Raw genomic sequence first — 14,871 nt, forward strand, 5'->3', positions numbered from 1 at the left:
GTTGCTCACACACATGTTTGTGTCAATATTGTTGCCTAACTGTGTTCTATGATACGCTATATTTGCCCAGTATGTGGTATCTTTGAGTATAGATGGTAGTCAGGCTCGACAATGCCACGTCAGGTCTCCTCAGGCACCTGATCTAGTCCTCCTTTCACTAGCCAACAGTGGCAAGGCCTCCCTCTAAGGTACTTGACCTTTTTGCTCTGCCTTTTCTCTCCTGATTTTCTGTCACACAGGTCTCAGCTTGACTATGAAGTTCCCAGGGAAAAGGCCTTCCAAAAGAGCAGCACCGGCTTTTCACCTGAGACTTCCTTCCTGGATAGCCAGGTGATGACTGCTCTGAAGACGGAGAGATACCTGAAGAAGATCCACTTCCTCTATCTCAATGTGGCTCCCAGCCGGTACTTTAGGTGATAGCCTATGTCCAGGCCCCTTCTCCTCCCCCTGCCTGGTTTCCTTCTATGCTATCTTCCCCCTCCTCTTTCTCCACGTGCGCACCCTTCTCCCTGTCCTTTCTCCACATACTCCTCCTCTGACTCTAGTGTCCCTCTCTCTTCCCTTCTCCTCAGCCTCCTCCTCCTTTCCACCCTCTACCTCCCCTTCACTCCCCTTTGCTTACACAGCCTTTTGTCTTACACATCCTTTTCTCACATTTTGCTCTTTCTTTTTCATTCTATCCTAGAATGATAGAAACATTTGTTCATAGCCTTAGAAGTAAATTTTATGGTGATCTATTCCAACTCCAATGGAAGAATCACGTGTTTGTTTAAATCTTTACAGTGTCAGGAAAATTTTTTTCCAGGTATCTTATTCCTTAGACTGAATCAAAATCTGCATTCTTTTAACTTCTGCCTCCTGGCTCTAGTTTATCTATGGGGCTATAAAAACAGGTCTCCTCCTTCCCCATGACTCAAGAGACATTTATTGACTTCCTCTCATTAGATCCAAATCACACCTACTTTTAAAAATTTCTTCTTATTATTTTGAAGCAAGGGCTCACTCTGTCACCCAGGCTGGAGTGCAGTGGCACAGTCATGGCTCACTGCAGTCTCAATCTCTCTGGCTCAAGCAGTCCTCTCACTTTAGCCTCCTGAGTAGCTGGGATTACAGGCATGAATCACCACACTCGGCCAGTTTTCTAAAATTTATTTTTTGTAGAATGAGGTCTCACTGTGTTGCCACGCTGGTCTCAAACTCCTGGGTTCAAGCCTCAGCCTGCCAAACTGCCAGAATTACAGGCATGAGCCACCATGCCTGGCTCAAATCTCACCTATTTTAAAAAGCCCTATTCAAGTCCATCTCCTCCCAGAAATAATTGTAATAATTGCCTTTAACCAAACTCTTCAATATATTAGGCATTGTGCTAATAAACTCATGACATGTGTTACTTAATCCTCATCTACCAGGTAGGTGCTATTATTATCTCTATATATGAGATGAGTGGACTGATACATAAGACAGGTTAAGTAATTTATCCAAAGCTACATAATAAGTGGTGTAACTAGGATTTAAACCTAGGACTATCTTAATCCAAAAGTTCATGCTCTTAAGCAGTATCTAATACAGCCTCCCAAAGAACCTTATTTCCTGTGCACACTGATCTCTTGAACTTAGGTAGCACTAATGATCAATATCATTCATTCATTTACTGATCAATTCATTTAATAAATGTTCACTGAGAGCATCCTGCTGGTTATTAATTGATTGCCTCTTGATTCTAATTCTCCTCCTCCCTCTCTGCTTTGTGATACTGGGGCTGAGATTCTGCAAACTTTTTCTCTTTTTTCAGCTGGCCTTCTATTAGGTTTGATTAATGGAGAGTGCTAGGAGACTGGACAGCAAGATAAGAGGGGAAGGGACTTGCTGTTTCGTTTGCTTGCTCTTTCTGCCATCATTGCCTCAGCAATGGTCTTTCACCTTGGCAGCAGCACTTTCTTTTTTTCTTTTTTGAGACAGAGTTTCACTCTTGTTGCCCAGGCTGGAGTGTAATGGCATAATCTCGGCTCACAGCAACCTCCACCTCCCTGGTTCAAGCGACTCTCTTGCCTCAGCCTCTGAAGTAGCTGGGATTACAGGCATGTGTCACCACACCTGGCTAATTTTGTATTTTTAGTAGAGACAGGGTTTCATCATGTTGGTCAGGCTGGTCTTGAACTCCTGACCTCAAGTGATCCACCCGCCTCAGCTTCCCAAAGTGCTGGGATTACAGGCATGAGCCAACGTGCCTGGCCCAGCCAGCACTGTCTGAATCAGCCTCTTCATAACCCTGAGAGGTACCAACACCAGCTGGTAGCCCCTTTCCTTCAGAGTTCTTTTTGTTGTTGTTCTTTTTTTGGACAGTCTTGCTCTGTTGCCCCAGCTGGAGTGCAGTGGCTTGAACACAGCTTGCTGCAGCCTCCACCTTCTGGGCTCAAGTGATCCTCCCACCTCAGCCTCCCATGTGACTGGGACCACAGGTGCCTACAACCATGACTGGCTAGTTTTTAAATTTTTTGTAGATATGGGATCTCACTTTGTTGCTCAAGCTGGTCTCGAACTCCTGGGCTCAAGCTATCCTCCCTTCTCAGCCTCCCAAAGTGCTGGGATTACAGACATGAGCCATTGCACCCGGCCCCATTCAGAGTTCTGAGTCTCAACTCTGCAAGGCCCCTCCTCCAACCTCATAGCTTCTAATAACCTGAACCTCTTCCATTTGTTCCTCTAGTTCTGGAGCTGGTTTTTTATTTTTATTTTTATTATTTTTTTTAAGATGGAGTCTCACTCTGTTGCCTAGGCTGGAGTGCCATGGCGATCTTGGCTCACTTTAATCTCCGCATCTCCGCCTCCCAGGTTCAAGCGATTCTCCTGCCACAGCCTCCCAAGTAGCTTTGATTACAGGCACTTGCTAATATGACTGGCTAATTTTTGTATTTTTAGTAGAGACGGGGTTTTGCCATATTGGCCAAGCTGATCTCGAACTCCTGGCTTCAAGTGATCCACCCACCTCAGCCTCCCAAAGTGCTGGGATTACAGGTGTGAGTCACCGCGCCTGGCCTCGACATCTTTTTAAAAACACATTCTCTTTATTAAATTCACTTTGTTGAAATGCCTAGTATGGTTTCTGTTTTACTGACTGGACCCTGACTAACATGGTACTTGGCATTATGAGTGGTCCCAGGAAACTAGCCTCTAATATAGGATCTTCTTTGGTTTGGTAATGTCCTTGGCCTAAAACAGTTCTGAATTCCTTGCTAATGGGAAATAGGATACTAGTAATCCATGACACACAGTGGCATCACAATTAATTAAATTATCACTTGTGGTTGAATGTGATACTGACACCTAGTGGCTGCTACACTTGACTGTCATGGCTGTAATGATAGTAATGGTAACAATGTGGGATGGAATGCCTACAAACCATAGTGGAGAGCTTACAGAAAGCAAATGACAAGCTTAGGGCTTTAAACTATCAGCATCTTTTATAACTAGAGAAGCATCTCGATCAAAGACAATTAGGCACATAAAGAGATAAGAAACTATTGACAAAAGAACTAAAAAGGCAATGGATGATTACAGGGCCAGGATCTGCCAAAGAAGGAAACCCATTGCAGTGAGTTCAGCATTTGGTGCTGCTTTTCCCCAAACAGAGGGACCTCTCAATTCCTCTCAATATAAAGGTAGTTAAATGTCAATTTTACTATGCATTCCTGAGGTACTGAAAAGAGGAGCCAAGCTTTCAACAGACTCAGGGAACTAAATGAGCAAAAGTTGCAGTTCAGGTCCCATACCAAAGAGGAGGTATATTTCTGGTTCCACTTTACTCCTGTGTTGTAGCCATTTGGGGTCTCGACCCAAAGGCTGGGGGATTACATTTTTGGGTTCTCTGATGTGTTATACAGATATTATATTTCATATATTATCCAGTTTCATATATTATCCAGATAGTTGGCCTAGTTTTTCTAGTTGTTCTCAAGTGGGAATGTTGGTCCAAATTTCTAGTGCACCATCAATAGAACTCTTTCACTTGCTGTTTCATTATATTTATTTATTTGCCATGTAACAGATTTTTTTAATGTGTTTGAATTTATCAAAATTTTAATTGCATTTTCTCCAGTGTTTGATTTACATTTAGGAGAGAATTTATTCCTTCACCTCCTTTATTCTTTGAGTCTTTGCTCAGCTGTCACTCCCCCACCCTTAACCACCCCATTTAAAATTGCACTTCCTTCTCCCCTGGCACTGCCAATCTCCCTTTGCCTGTTCTTTTTCCCCCTTCCTGTTGTTAATTATGTTTATCATCTTCTCTAGTAGAATGAGAGCTCCATCAGGGAGGGGTTTGGGTTTGTTGTGTTTAATGATGTATCCTCAGGGCTTAGAACAGTCTGGCATAGAGTAGATACTCAGTAATATTCGTTGAATTAATGAGTGAACTAATTGCCCAGATTAGGGACAGATTTGGTGGGGGTAGATATTGAGTTTAGTACAGAACTTGCTGAGTTTCAGGTGCAAGCAAGACGGAGTTTGAGATGTTTTGGAAACAGCTGAATGTTTGGTTCTGGGACTCAGGAAGATATTGATTTCCCCCATCTACTCTCTAGTATCATGTCATACTCCAGTTGATTCTGAGCCCTTTGAGGACAAGGACTATGTAGAAGTCATCTTTATGTCCCCATCTCTGACCACAATACTTGAACAGAGGGACAACTTGATAAATGGTTTAACTAAGTTCCATAAAGTCAGAGACTGGATTTTTCTTGAACACTGCTGTATCCTCAGTGGCTTACACACTGCTTGCCTTAATAAGCATTTGTAGAATGAGTGAATATCCTCCAAAGGATATTCAGCAAAATGCACCTATATCCCACATTAAATGCAATATATATGGATTGATATAATAGGTGTATCTAGTTATAGTAGGCCAGTTAGCATAATGCTATGTTTAGATACATTTAATAAAGCATTTATTAATTTTTATTTTTCAGTTTTCTTTATATAACTCAGAGCTAGCAATATTTTTAAGCATTACATATATTTTTATTTAAGCATTACATATATATTTGGAGTATATTTTACACTCCAAAGGAGTAGTGGCCATTGGGAATGAGAAGAGTACTGTATAACTCCTGGCCCTACACAGAAACATCAGCCTCCATTAAGCAGGTCATAGGAAAAGGAAATATCTCTTGGGAAGAGCCAGGGCTCAGTTAACATAGGCAGCTACACTGTGGGAAGCTAAATGGCCCACTGATTAAAGGAGGGGGCATGAGTCAGGTAACTTTGGTTTTAAATCCTGTATTCTTCCCTTAACTGTCTTGGGCAAAGCTTTAACTTCTCTTTGTTTCAGTTTTCCTATCTGTAATTTGGGGATATGAGTACTATACTTGAGAAACTTTAGTAACTTTGTCAAAAGCAAAACAAGGTTTTTGTATGACTTGACTTAGTGTGTCCATTCTGGTATCTATCTAAATGTTCTTAAGTCACTCGCTTAACAATGTTTTCTAGAAAGTTGAGAGAGATGAGAGATAGAGGAGAGCTGTTTTATCTCTTAGACATTATAGGACTTAGGATACAGCTTTTAAATGCTAAAAATATATGTAATGCTTAAAAATATTGCTAGCTCTGAGTTATATAAAGAAAACTGAAAAATAAAAATTAATAAATGCTTTATTAAATGTATCTAAACATAGCATTATGCTAACTGGCCTACTGTAACTAGATACACCTATTATATCAATCCATATATATTGCATTTAATGTGGGATATAGGTGCATTTTGCTGAAGTAAGAGAACCCAAGACCAACTAAGATTTTAAGATGGCTCTGAAGGTACTTGTCTAGTTCATTAGGTTGCAATTTTCCTCTTTATTTGCCTGTTTCGAATTTTCTAGTCTTCCTCTGCTTTTCTCCAATCTCAGTTTTTCCATCAAATAACATTCTGATTATCTCTGCATGTCTTTCAGTACCCAAGTATATATGTATTTTATCATGTCTAGAATGAGGATTTTTCACATTTCATCATCTCTAAAATTGTGATGCATCTTACAAATTGATGGAATATCTTATTAGAAGCATTTTTATCTTAGCATTTCATAAGATAATGCTGCAGCTTACGGTGGACAGTGTCTTAGATCTGATGGGATGTAAGATATCTGCATTTGAAGATATGAACTTCTTGGAGCTGGCTAGGTGCCTTTTTCTTTCTTCCCATCTACCTTTGGCTTTGGTTTCTTCTTAATAATATTTGTTTCATCTTTCTAGTTTAAAAATCATTCTGCTCTCTTTGCCCCTTTTTCTCCTTTCTTCTGCCTGCCTTCCTGTTCCCCTTTTTCATCTCCTCTATCCTCCTTTGGTCTCTTAAAGTCTGACAAAGTTCCCAGGGCCTTCACTGATCAGAGCTCTTTTTCTAAAGGCCTTACAGCCTGATGGTGGTGCCACCCAACAAGGTGAATCCCGAACACTACATCTTCTCTCCCTTTGGGATCTTGCATGTGCATCCTGTGGAAGGTAGCGAGACGATGACACTGGGTACCTGGCACCATCACTGTGTTCTCTGGCAGCAGCTCCAGTTCATTCCATTCTTTAAGTATTGCCTCTTACGCAAGTCCTTTACCTGGTAGGTAATGACGGATATGTGATTTGGGGGGAAATGGATGACAGCAACAGTATATTATCACTGACCTCTAATTTCTAGTTGGAAGAAGAATGTGAGATTACAGGGGCTGCATCGACTCCAGAAATTCCTAGAGAATCATCTGCTCTTGGCTGTGCCCCACTTTGGAGCTGGGCTACTCCATATTAGCAGGTGAGGTATTAAAAACACAACTTCATTGAGTTTTTAAAAATTAGTTTTACTAAAGGTAATAGTACGTTTGTTGTAGAAAATCTGAAAGATACAAAAAAGCACTAAGAAAAAACCTTTAATCCTACCAACCACTATGAACATTTTGTTGCATATCTTTCTAGTCTTTTTTCTATCACATATACAAAATGTGATCATACCTTACATACTGTTAAATAACCAGTTTTTTCTTTGAACATATATTCTGAACTAGATTATATTCTATTTCATGAATAGAATATATTCTCTATGGAGAATATATGCAGTATTCTCCAGGTAATTATATATCTTAAACCACTTGCACTCACGTAATTATGTGTAATGTCAGATCTGGGGGTCTAATTCAGTTGTTTGAATCCAAACTCTCTGTTCTTTCCAAGATATTACTTGGATTCTATTTTTGTTTTTTTTGGAAAAGGTTGGTTATTCCTATTTTCAGTATTTCCTTGCTTTCCCTACATGACTCCTCAGCTACTCTTAGGTATATTCTGTGACAGGAGTTGCAAATTCAGTTGCCTAAAGGGCCTAAGCAGGAAGTATTGAAGGAATGCAGTGGTTTAGGTGGAAGACATTAGGGAGCGTGGGAACTGCAATCTGGAGACTGCATCTAAAGAGGATAGTCACTACTCAGTTCCAACTAATTACTAATTGTTGCTGTTTGGGAATATAGGTCCAGTGTGATCAGCCACCTTACATTTCAGGATTTCCTAGAAGTCCACATTTTGTTATGAAATTTCTCACTTTTAACTCAAATTTCAACCAAATTTTAACTCAAAAGAAATTTTTTTTTTTTTTAAATGGAGTTTCACTCTTGTCGCCCAGGCTGGAGTACAGTGGCGCGATTTTGGCTCACTGCAACCTCCTCCTCCTGGGTTCAAGCAATTCTCCTGCCTCAGCCTCCTGAGTAGCTGGGATTACAGGCATGCACCACCACACCCAGCTAATTTTTTTTATTTTTAGTAGAGACAAGGTTTTGCCATGTTGGCCAGGCTGGTCTTGAACTCCTGACCTCAGGTGATCCACCCACCTCGACCTCCCAAAGTGCTGGGATTACAGGCGTGAGCCACCACACCAGACCTTCAAATTTTTATTAAAACACTGTGTGCTAGCCAACTCTTAGTGACTCATTTTGAAAAACTTTTCCATCTGAATTTAACCCAGTTTGCAATTTCTGCTCTAGGGAGTTTCATCCTCCAGTCTGGCCTAATCATCACGGTGTAATTAAGAGCATAAGGGCTTGGGAGACTGGACAAATCTTATTTAGACCTTGAGTACTAGCAAGGGACTTTAGTATTTGAGCCTCAGTTTCCTGATCTTCAAACTCGGATAAAGATTTCTAGATTTAATTCTGTAATGAGAATTAAACAAGACTGTGAATACAAAGTGCCACATTCAGTACCTCTCAGTAGACACTGAATAAATGATGCCCATTGTGACCATCCTGTCTGATTATTAGGAGTCTTCATCCTTTTCAAGGATGTTTACAGGTGTGGAGTTCTCTGGGGCTTGGGAGGTATGGATAACAGGATTGGGCTTCCTCAGGGATGGGCAGCCCACAGAGAAGTTCCAGTTTCATCACATTTGATCCTAAAACTTACCTGTCCACCTAGACTTTTAGGACCTTTAGCTTTCTCTATTCCAAGGAAGAAGCCTCTGCTGTCTCTCCTTCTAAGTCAGACCTTGGTACCTATTTGACCCTCTCTTCTAGCAGAGAGATCACTAGGTATAAGCACTTGCACATACCCCAGGCCTTTTCTCAGCTTGTATAGCTGAGAAAGCAGCTTTCTGGGCTTATACTCTTTCAGAGAACTCTCGAGAGGGAGCTGTCACTATTGGTCACTGTTGGTAATATTACAATCTCTATAAATATTTGTGCAGTCTGAGGTAAGCTAGGCTGAGAAGAGGTCAAAGGTATCCAAGGAAGGATTGGGATGCCAGCTCTGACCAGCTTAGTCCTTGATTCTAGGTTTCTGCAGGAGCTACACTCTGTGTCCTGGCTACCCCAGGAACTGGATCGGTGCTATGAGCTGCTGGACCTGCAGAAAGCTCTAGCCAAGGAGAAGCATAAGGCTCTACGGCTGCTCCATCATTGCCTAAACCTCTGCACATCCATTCTTCGACTGGTAAGAGGCTCTTAGTTTATTGTGGACCTCTTCCCCAAGTTGAGCTCCCCAGAGTTCCAGCCTCCTCTTAGTTAAGTTTCTCCTGGAATCCACTGTGTGACCTGGACTCTACAATTGAATCAGAACCATTTTCCTGCCCAGCAACAGCAGTTTCTGCTCTAGGATGGATGAATCAATAACAGGTGTGCAGAGGCTTGAACTAGACCTTTCCCTAAGGGTTGATCTTGACCCAGGAGCAGGGAGGAGAAGGAATATATCAATGTCTATTTTTTCTGTTGTTTATGCTGACCTTTGGGAATTAGGGAATTTGAGAACAGGAATCCTGGTCTTTTATGCTGCTGAGCTTATTTTTGAACATATCTTGAACCTTTGGAAGGCCACTGTAGTTAGTGGAAGGATGCAATGATGGAGTCCTTCTTAATTATGCGTACGTTGCATCTGTGATGCACAACCCCTGCCTAGAGTTCTGGGAGGCCCTCCTGTGTACTGACCTGTTGCCCATGGTCTATTATCATGGTTTGTTGTCAGGTGGGGCTGGATATTCACACAGGACTGTGGCTAATTACCATGTATAGATAGTCCGGTTCTGAGAGAGGAGGCCCACTCAGATTTTGTGAAAATAACTAATTAATGTGAAGGAGGCATACCTTGCCTGGCTTGAGCCAGGTTTTGGGTTCTACATGTTGCTCTAAACTCCATCAGAGGAGGTTAATCACAAAGGACAGAACTCTGAAGTCTCAAAAATGGCCTCAACTGCAAGGAATTTCTTTTCTTTTTCTTTCTTTTTTTTTTTTTTTCTTTGAGACAGAGTCTCGCTCTGTCGCCCAGGCTGGAGTGCAGTGGCACGATCTCGGCTCACTGCAAGCTCTGCTCCCGGGTTCACGCCGTTCTCCTGCCTCAGCCTCCCGAGTAGCTGGGACTACAGGCACCCACCACCACGCCTGGCTAATTTTTTTGTATTTTTAGTAGAGATGGGGTTTCACTGTGTTAGCCAGGATGGTCTTGATCTCCTGACCTTGTGATCCGCCCACCTCGGCCTCCCAAAGTGCTGGGATTACAGGTGTGAACCACCGTGCCCGGCCGACTGCAAGGAATTTCTGTTCCTAGGAGGAAGCAATAACTTCTGTTGATTGCTCTGGTTGAAATCTTAAATATTTAAAAATACCCGTAATAAAACATTTTCATAAAATTTTAAATAGTCAAATTCCTTCCCCTTCTAAGAATTACCTGTCCTCTTTATCCTACTCTGTTTTCCTTTTTCTGTCTTCCTTCTCACCTTTAAAAATACTATATAATTTACTTACTATTTTTACTAATGTCTCATGATAGGTTGTAACCTCCACAAGGGTAGAGATCTTTGTTTTGTTCATTGATGTATCCCAGGAACCTAGGGATATTATTGGACGTCTTTGCACAAAGAGCCTCTGCATGTTTTACGAGTTTGCACTGATTGGACTCTTCAGTGATATCTTCTTTGGATGTTTTAGAAGAGTGGCTAAAAAGGAAATTCAAAGTCTCTCTTCAGGAGGTTTAGAGGAAAGGGGCCAAAGGCATTAGCAATGTCAAGATCCTAAAGCCAAGGTGCAGGAGTGAAAAGGAGGCAGTGGCCTTTAGCTTCCAGACAATAAATGCTGGACCTGCCATTGTACCAAGCTGAATGAGGCAGGAGATGGGGGTGAGCTGCTCCACAGCCTTTCTCTACCTCTCAGTTCCTCAATCCCACCTTTAATGTTATGAAAATAGTTATAACTTTTTGAAATTCAGTAGTCAATTTTGTATATTAAGGTATAATTCATATACAGTAGACAAATTTTAACTGTACAGTTGTTGAATTTTTTGCATTTGTATTTGTATTGCTATATATTTGTATACCTGGATCACGATAGAGAACATTTCCAGCACCCCAGCAAGCTCCCTGGTGCCTCTTTCATTGATACCCCTGCAGAGGTAACCAGTACTCTGACCTGTGTCACCACAGGTTAATTTTGTCTCATTTTGAATTTCATATAACTAGAATTGGACAGTGTGTGCTCCTCTTTGCCTGACTTTTTTCACTCAACATTATGTTTGTGAGATTTATCCATAATGTTCTAGGTAGCAGTGGTTTACTCTTTTTGTATAGCTACGTAGTATTTCACTGTATGAATGACCACAATTTATATATTCATTCTTCTATTGTGGACATTTGGGTTGGTTCCAGTTTTTTACTATTATGAATAACACTGCTGTGAACATTCTTGTACATGTCTTTTGGTGGACATAAGCATTTATTTTTTTGGGATATATATTCCAGGAGTGGAACTGCTAGAATAGAATATATGTATGTTTTATACTGCCAAACAGTTTTCCAGAGTGGTTGTACCAGTTTACATTTCCATCAGTGATGCTGATTTCCAGCTGCCTTTCATTCTTTTTTTTTTTTTTTTGAGACGGAGTCTCACTCTGTCGCCCAGGCTGGAGTGCAATGGTGCGATCTTGGCTCACTGCAAGCTCTGCCTCCCAGGTTCACACCATTCTCCTGCCTCAGCCTCCCAAGTAGCTGGGACTACAGGCACCTGCCACCACGCCCGGCTAATTTTTTTTTGTATTTTTAGTAGAGACGGGGTTTCACCGTGTTAGCCAGGATGGTCTCAATCTCCTGACCTCATGATCCACCTGCCTCAGCCTCCCGAAGTACTGGGATTACAGGTGTGAGTCTGGCTGTGTCTCCCAGGCTGGAGTGCAGTGGTGTGATCTCAGCTCACTGCAACCTCCACCTCCTGTGTTCAAGTGATTCTCCTGCATCAGCCTCCCAAGTAACTGGGATTACAGGTGTGAGCCACAACACCCAGCTAATTTTTATATTTTTAGTGGAGACAGGGTTTCACCATCTTGGCCAGGCTGGTCTTGAACTCCTGATCTCAAGTGATTCATCTGCCTTGGCTTCCCAAAGTGCTAGGATTACAGGTGTAAGCCACTGCACCTGGCCTCAGTTGCCTTTCATTCTTACCAACACTTATTTTTTTTCTTTTCCCTCCCTCTCTCTCTCCTCTCCCTCCTTTCCTTTCCTTTCCTTTCCTTTCTCCCTCCTTCCCTCCCTTCTTTCCTCCCTTCCTCCCTTTTTCTCTCCCTCCCTCTCTTCCTTCCTTCTGTGATTTTGTATTTTGATATAATTTCAAACTTATTAGAATTGTAAGGATAGTAAGATAAACTCTCACATACCCTTTATATAGATCATTATTTTTCCCATTTCCTTTATCATTTATGCTCTTTCTTTTTTTCTAAACATGTATACATTATTTTCTAAATAATTTGAGAGTCAATTGCAGGCATCAGCCCCCTTACCCCTGTCTTAGTTTGTTTTCTGTTGCTATAATAGAATACCAAAGACTGGGTAATTTATAAAGAATAAAAGTTTATTTGGTTCATGGTTCTGGAGGCTGGGAAGTCCAAGAACATCTGGCGAGAGTCTCATCCCATGGTGGAGGGTATCACATACTGATGAGACATGAATATGAGACAGAGAGAGGAGAGAGGAAATCAGGCAAAACTCATCCTTTTTATCAGGAATCCATTCCCATGATAACTAACCCACTCCCATGATCAGAACATTGATCCCTTCATGTGAGTTGAGCCCTCTTAGCTCATTGATCCCTTCATGTGGGTTGAGCCCTCTTAAAGACCCCATCTCTTAAAACTGTTACTGTGGCAATTAAGTTTCCAACACATTAACTTTTGGGAGACACATTCAAATCATTCAAATCATAGCAACTCCTGTATATGTCAGTATGTTTTTTCTGTGAATGAGGACATTTCATTTTATAACTATAGTACAATGATCAAAGATTAGGAAATTTCACTCTGATACAACTCTGTTATCTAATCTCCAATCTTTATTCAAAATTTGGCAGTTGTTCTAATAATGTCCTTTATTGATGTATTTTTTCATTCTTCAGGATCCAAACCAGAATTATGTATTGAATTTAGTGCTCACTTCTCTTTAGTCTCTCTCACATGGAACAGTTCCTCAGCCTTTGTGTTTTCCTTACTTGCTTCAAGGCATGACAACTCTATAATACGATTGGAACATTCCAAGCCTCCTTCCCCACTCCAGATGAGACCAAAAATAGAATTTAGCTGAGATCTTGCTGGGTACTTTCCCCTTCTCTTTTCTGCTTTTTTTTTTTTACTCCTTTAGAGGCTCTTGTTTCCCTGAAGATCATTCCTTCAATAAATCACATTTCTCCCAATCCCTGTCTCAGGGTCTGCTTCTGGGGAACTCAGCCTAAAAGAATATGTATTAGGCCAAGCTCATTCACTGTTTTATTCAAATATTCTATAGACACTTTTTTTTTTTTTTTTGAGTCAGGGACTCACTCTGTCACCCAGGCTGGAGTGCAGTGGCATGATTTTGGCTTACTGCAACCTCCACCCCCTTGGGCTCAAGCCATCCTCTCACTTCAGCCTCTTGAGTAACGGGGACTACAGACATGGGCCACCGTACCTGGCTAATGTTTGTATTTCTTTTATAGAGGCAGGGTTTTACCATGTTGCCCAGGCTGGTCTCGAACTCCAAGCTCAAGTGATCCTCCCACCTCGCCCTCCCAAAGTGCTGGGATTATAGGCATGAGCCACCACACCCAGCCAAGACACAATAATTTTTTAACCTCCATTGTCTTTCAGTTTCTGAGAGGTATATGTTAAATATCCCTTCCTACCTACAGCTATAGATTTGTTCATTTCTGCTTGCTGTTCTTTCAGTTTTTGCAACATGTATTTTAAAATCATATTTTAAACTCATTTTAAAATACATGTTTTCACTCTCTTTTGTTTTGTCATAGTACTCTAATCACTTTTTTTTTTTTTTTGAGATGGAGTTTCATTCTTGTCGCCTAGGCTGGAGTGTAGTGGCGCAATCTTGGCTCACTGCAACCTCTGCCTCCAGGGTTCAAGCGATTCTCCTACCTCAGCCTCCCGAGTAGCTAGGATTACAGGCGCCCACCACCATGCCTGGCTAATTTTTGTATTTTTAGTAGACATAGGGTTTCGCCACGTTGGCCAGGCTGGTCTCAAACCCCTGACCTCACGTGATCCGCCCACCTCAGCCTCCCAAAGTGCTGGGATTACAAGCGTGAGCCACCTCGCCCCACCAGTACTAACCACCTTTTTACGTACACCATAAATTATGTATTTATTATGTTTGCTGTCTCTCTCCCTCCTCCTGGAGGGGCAATGACTTGAGCACTCATTCACGAATATATCTCTAGTGCTTACTGTAGGGTATGCCATTTAGTAGGTGCTCAGTAATTTTTGTTGAGTGAATGAATGACAAGTATGAATTTTTAACCATATCGTTCTCCCAAGCAGAATAAGAACCTTAGCATTATACTTTCCTTTCCCTTCTCTCTTCCTCCCTCTATTCTTCCCATTACTCTTATATTGCTATCTCCTGGAATCTTCTGCAAGATTGTTATGAACATTCTTGTTTTAAAACCTACTCCTTTGTCTTAGTCCACTCAGGCCTCTATAACAAAATACCATAATCTGGGTGGCTTACAAACAACAAACATTTATTCTTGGAAGCTGGGAAGTCCAACATCAAGGTGATGACAGATTCAGAGTCTGGCAAGGGCTCAGTCCTCATAGGTGGCACCTTCTCACCACAGAAGGGACTAGCCAGCTCTCTGGGGCCTTTTAAAAATAAAATTGACAAATAAAAATGGAATATATTCAAGGTGTACAATATGATGATTTGATAGATGTATACATTGTGTAATGATTACCACAGTCAAATTAATTAACACATCCATCACCACACAGGCTGTACATTAGATTCCCAGAACTTGTTCATCTTATAACTAAAAGTTTGAACCCTTTGAATAGAACTGTCATATGATCCAGCAATCCCACTTCTGTGTATATACCCAAAGGAAATGAAATGAGTATCTC

At 41.3% G+C, this 14,871-nt stretch overlaps 2 protein-coding genes across 7 annotated transcripts in view; one reads left to right on the forward strand and one right to left on the reverse strand.

Annotated features, from left to right (window-relative positions):
- DNHD1 (dynein heavy chain domain 1) overlaps window positions 1-14,871 on the forward strand; it is a 76,030-nt gene that overhangs the window by 6,375 nt on the left and 54,784 nt on the right. For all 6 annotated transcript variants that reach the window (XM_031007633.3, XM_063710615.1, XM_063710616.1 and 3 more), the window contains 4 exons: window positions 240-413; window positions 6,392-6,595; window positions 6,674-6,784; window positions 8,787-8,943. In XM_031007633.3, coding sequence (XP_030863493.3) covers window positions 240-413; window positions 6,392-6,595; window positions 6,674-6,784; window positions 8,787-8,943 — 646 coding nt within the window. The remainder of the gene's footprint in view (window positions 1-239; window positions 414-6,391; window positions 6,596-6,673; window positions 6,785-8,786; window positions 8,944-14,871) is intronic.
- RRP8 (ribosomal RNA processing 8) overlaps window positions 12,318-14,871 on the reverse strand; it is a 91,053-nt gene continuing 88,499 nt past the window's right edge. The window contains exon 8 of the transcript XR_008669546.2: window positions 12,318-12,420. The gene's annotated coding sequence lies outside the window, so the exon portion shown is untranslated. The remainder of the gene's footprint in view (window positions 12,421-14,871) is intronic.

The sequence above is a fragment of the Gorilla gorilla genome, chromosome 9, assembly GCF_029281585.2.
Source record: "Gorilla gorilla gorilla isolate KB3781 chromosome 9, NHGRI_mGorGor1-v2.1_pri, whole genome shotgun sequence".
NCBI lineage: Eukaryota > Metazoa > Chordata > Mammalia > Primates > Hominidae > Gorilla > Gorilla gorilla.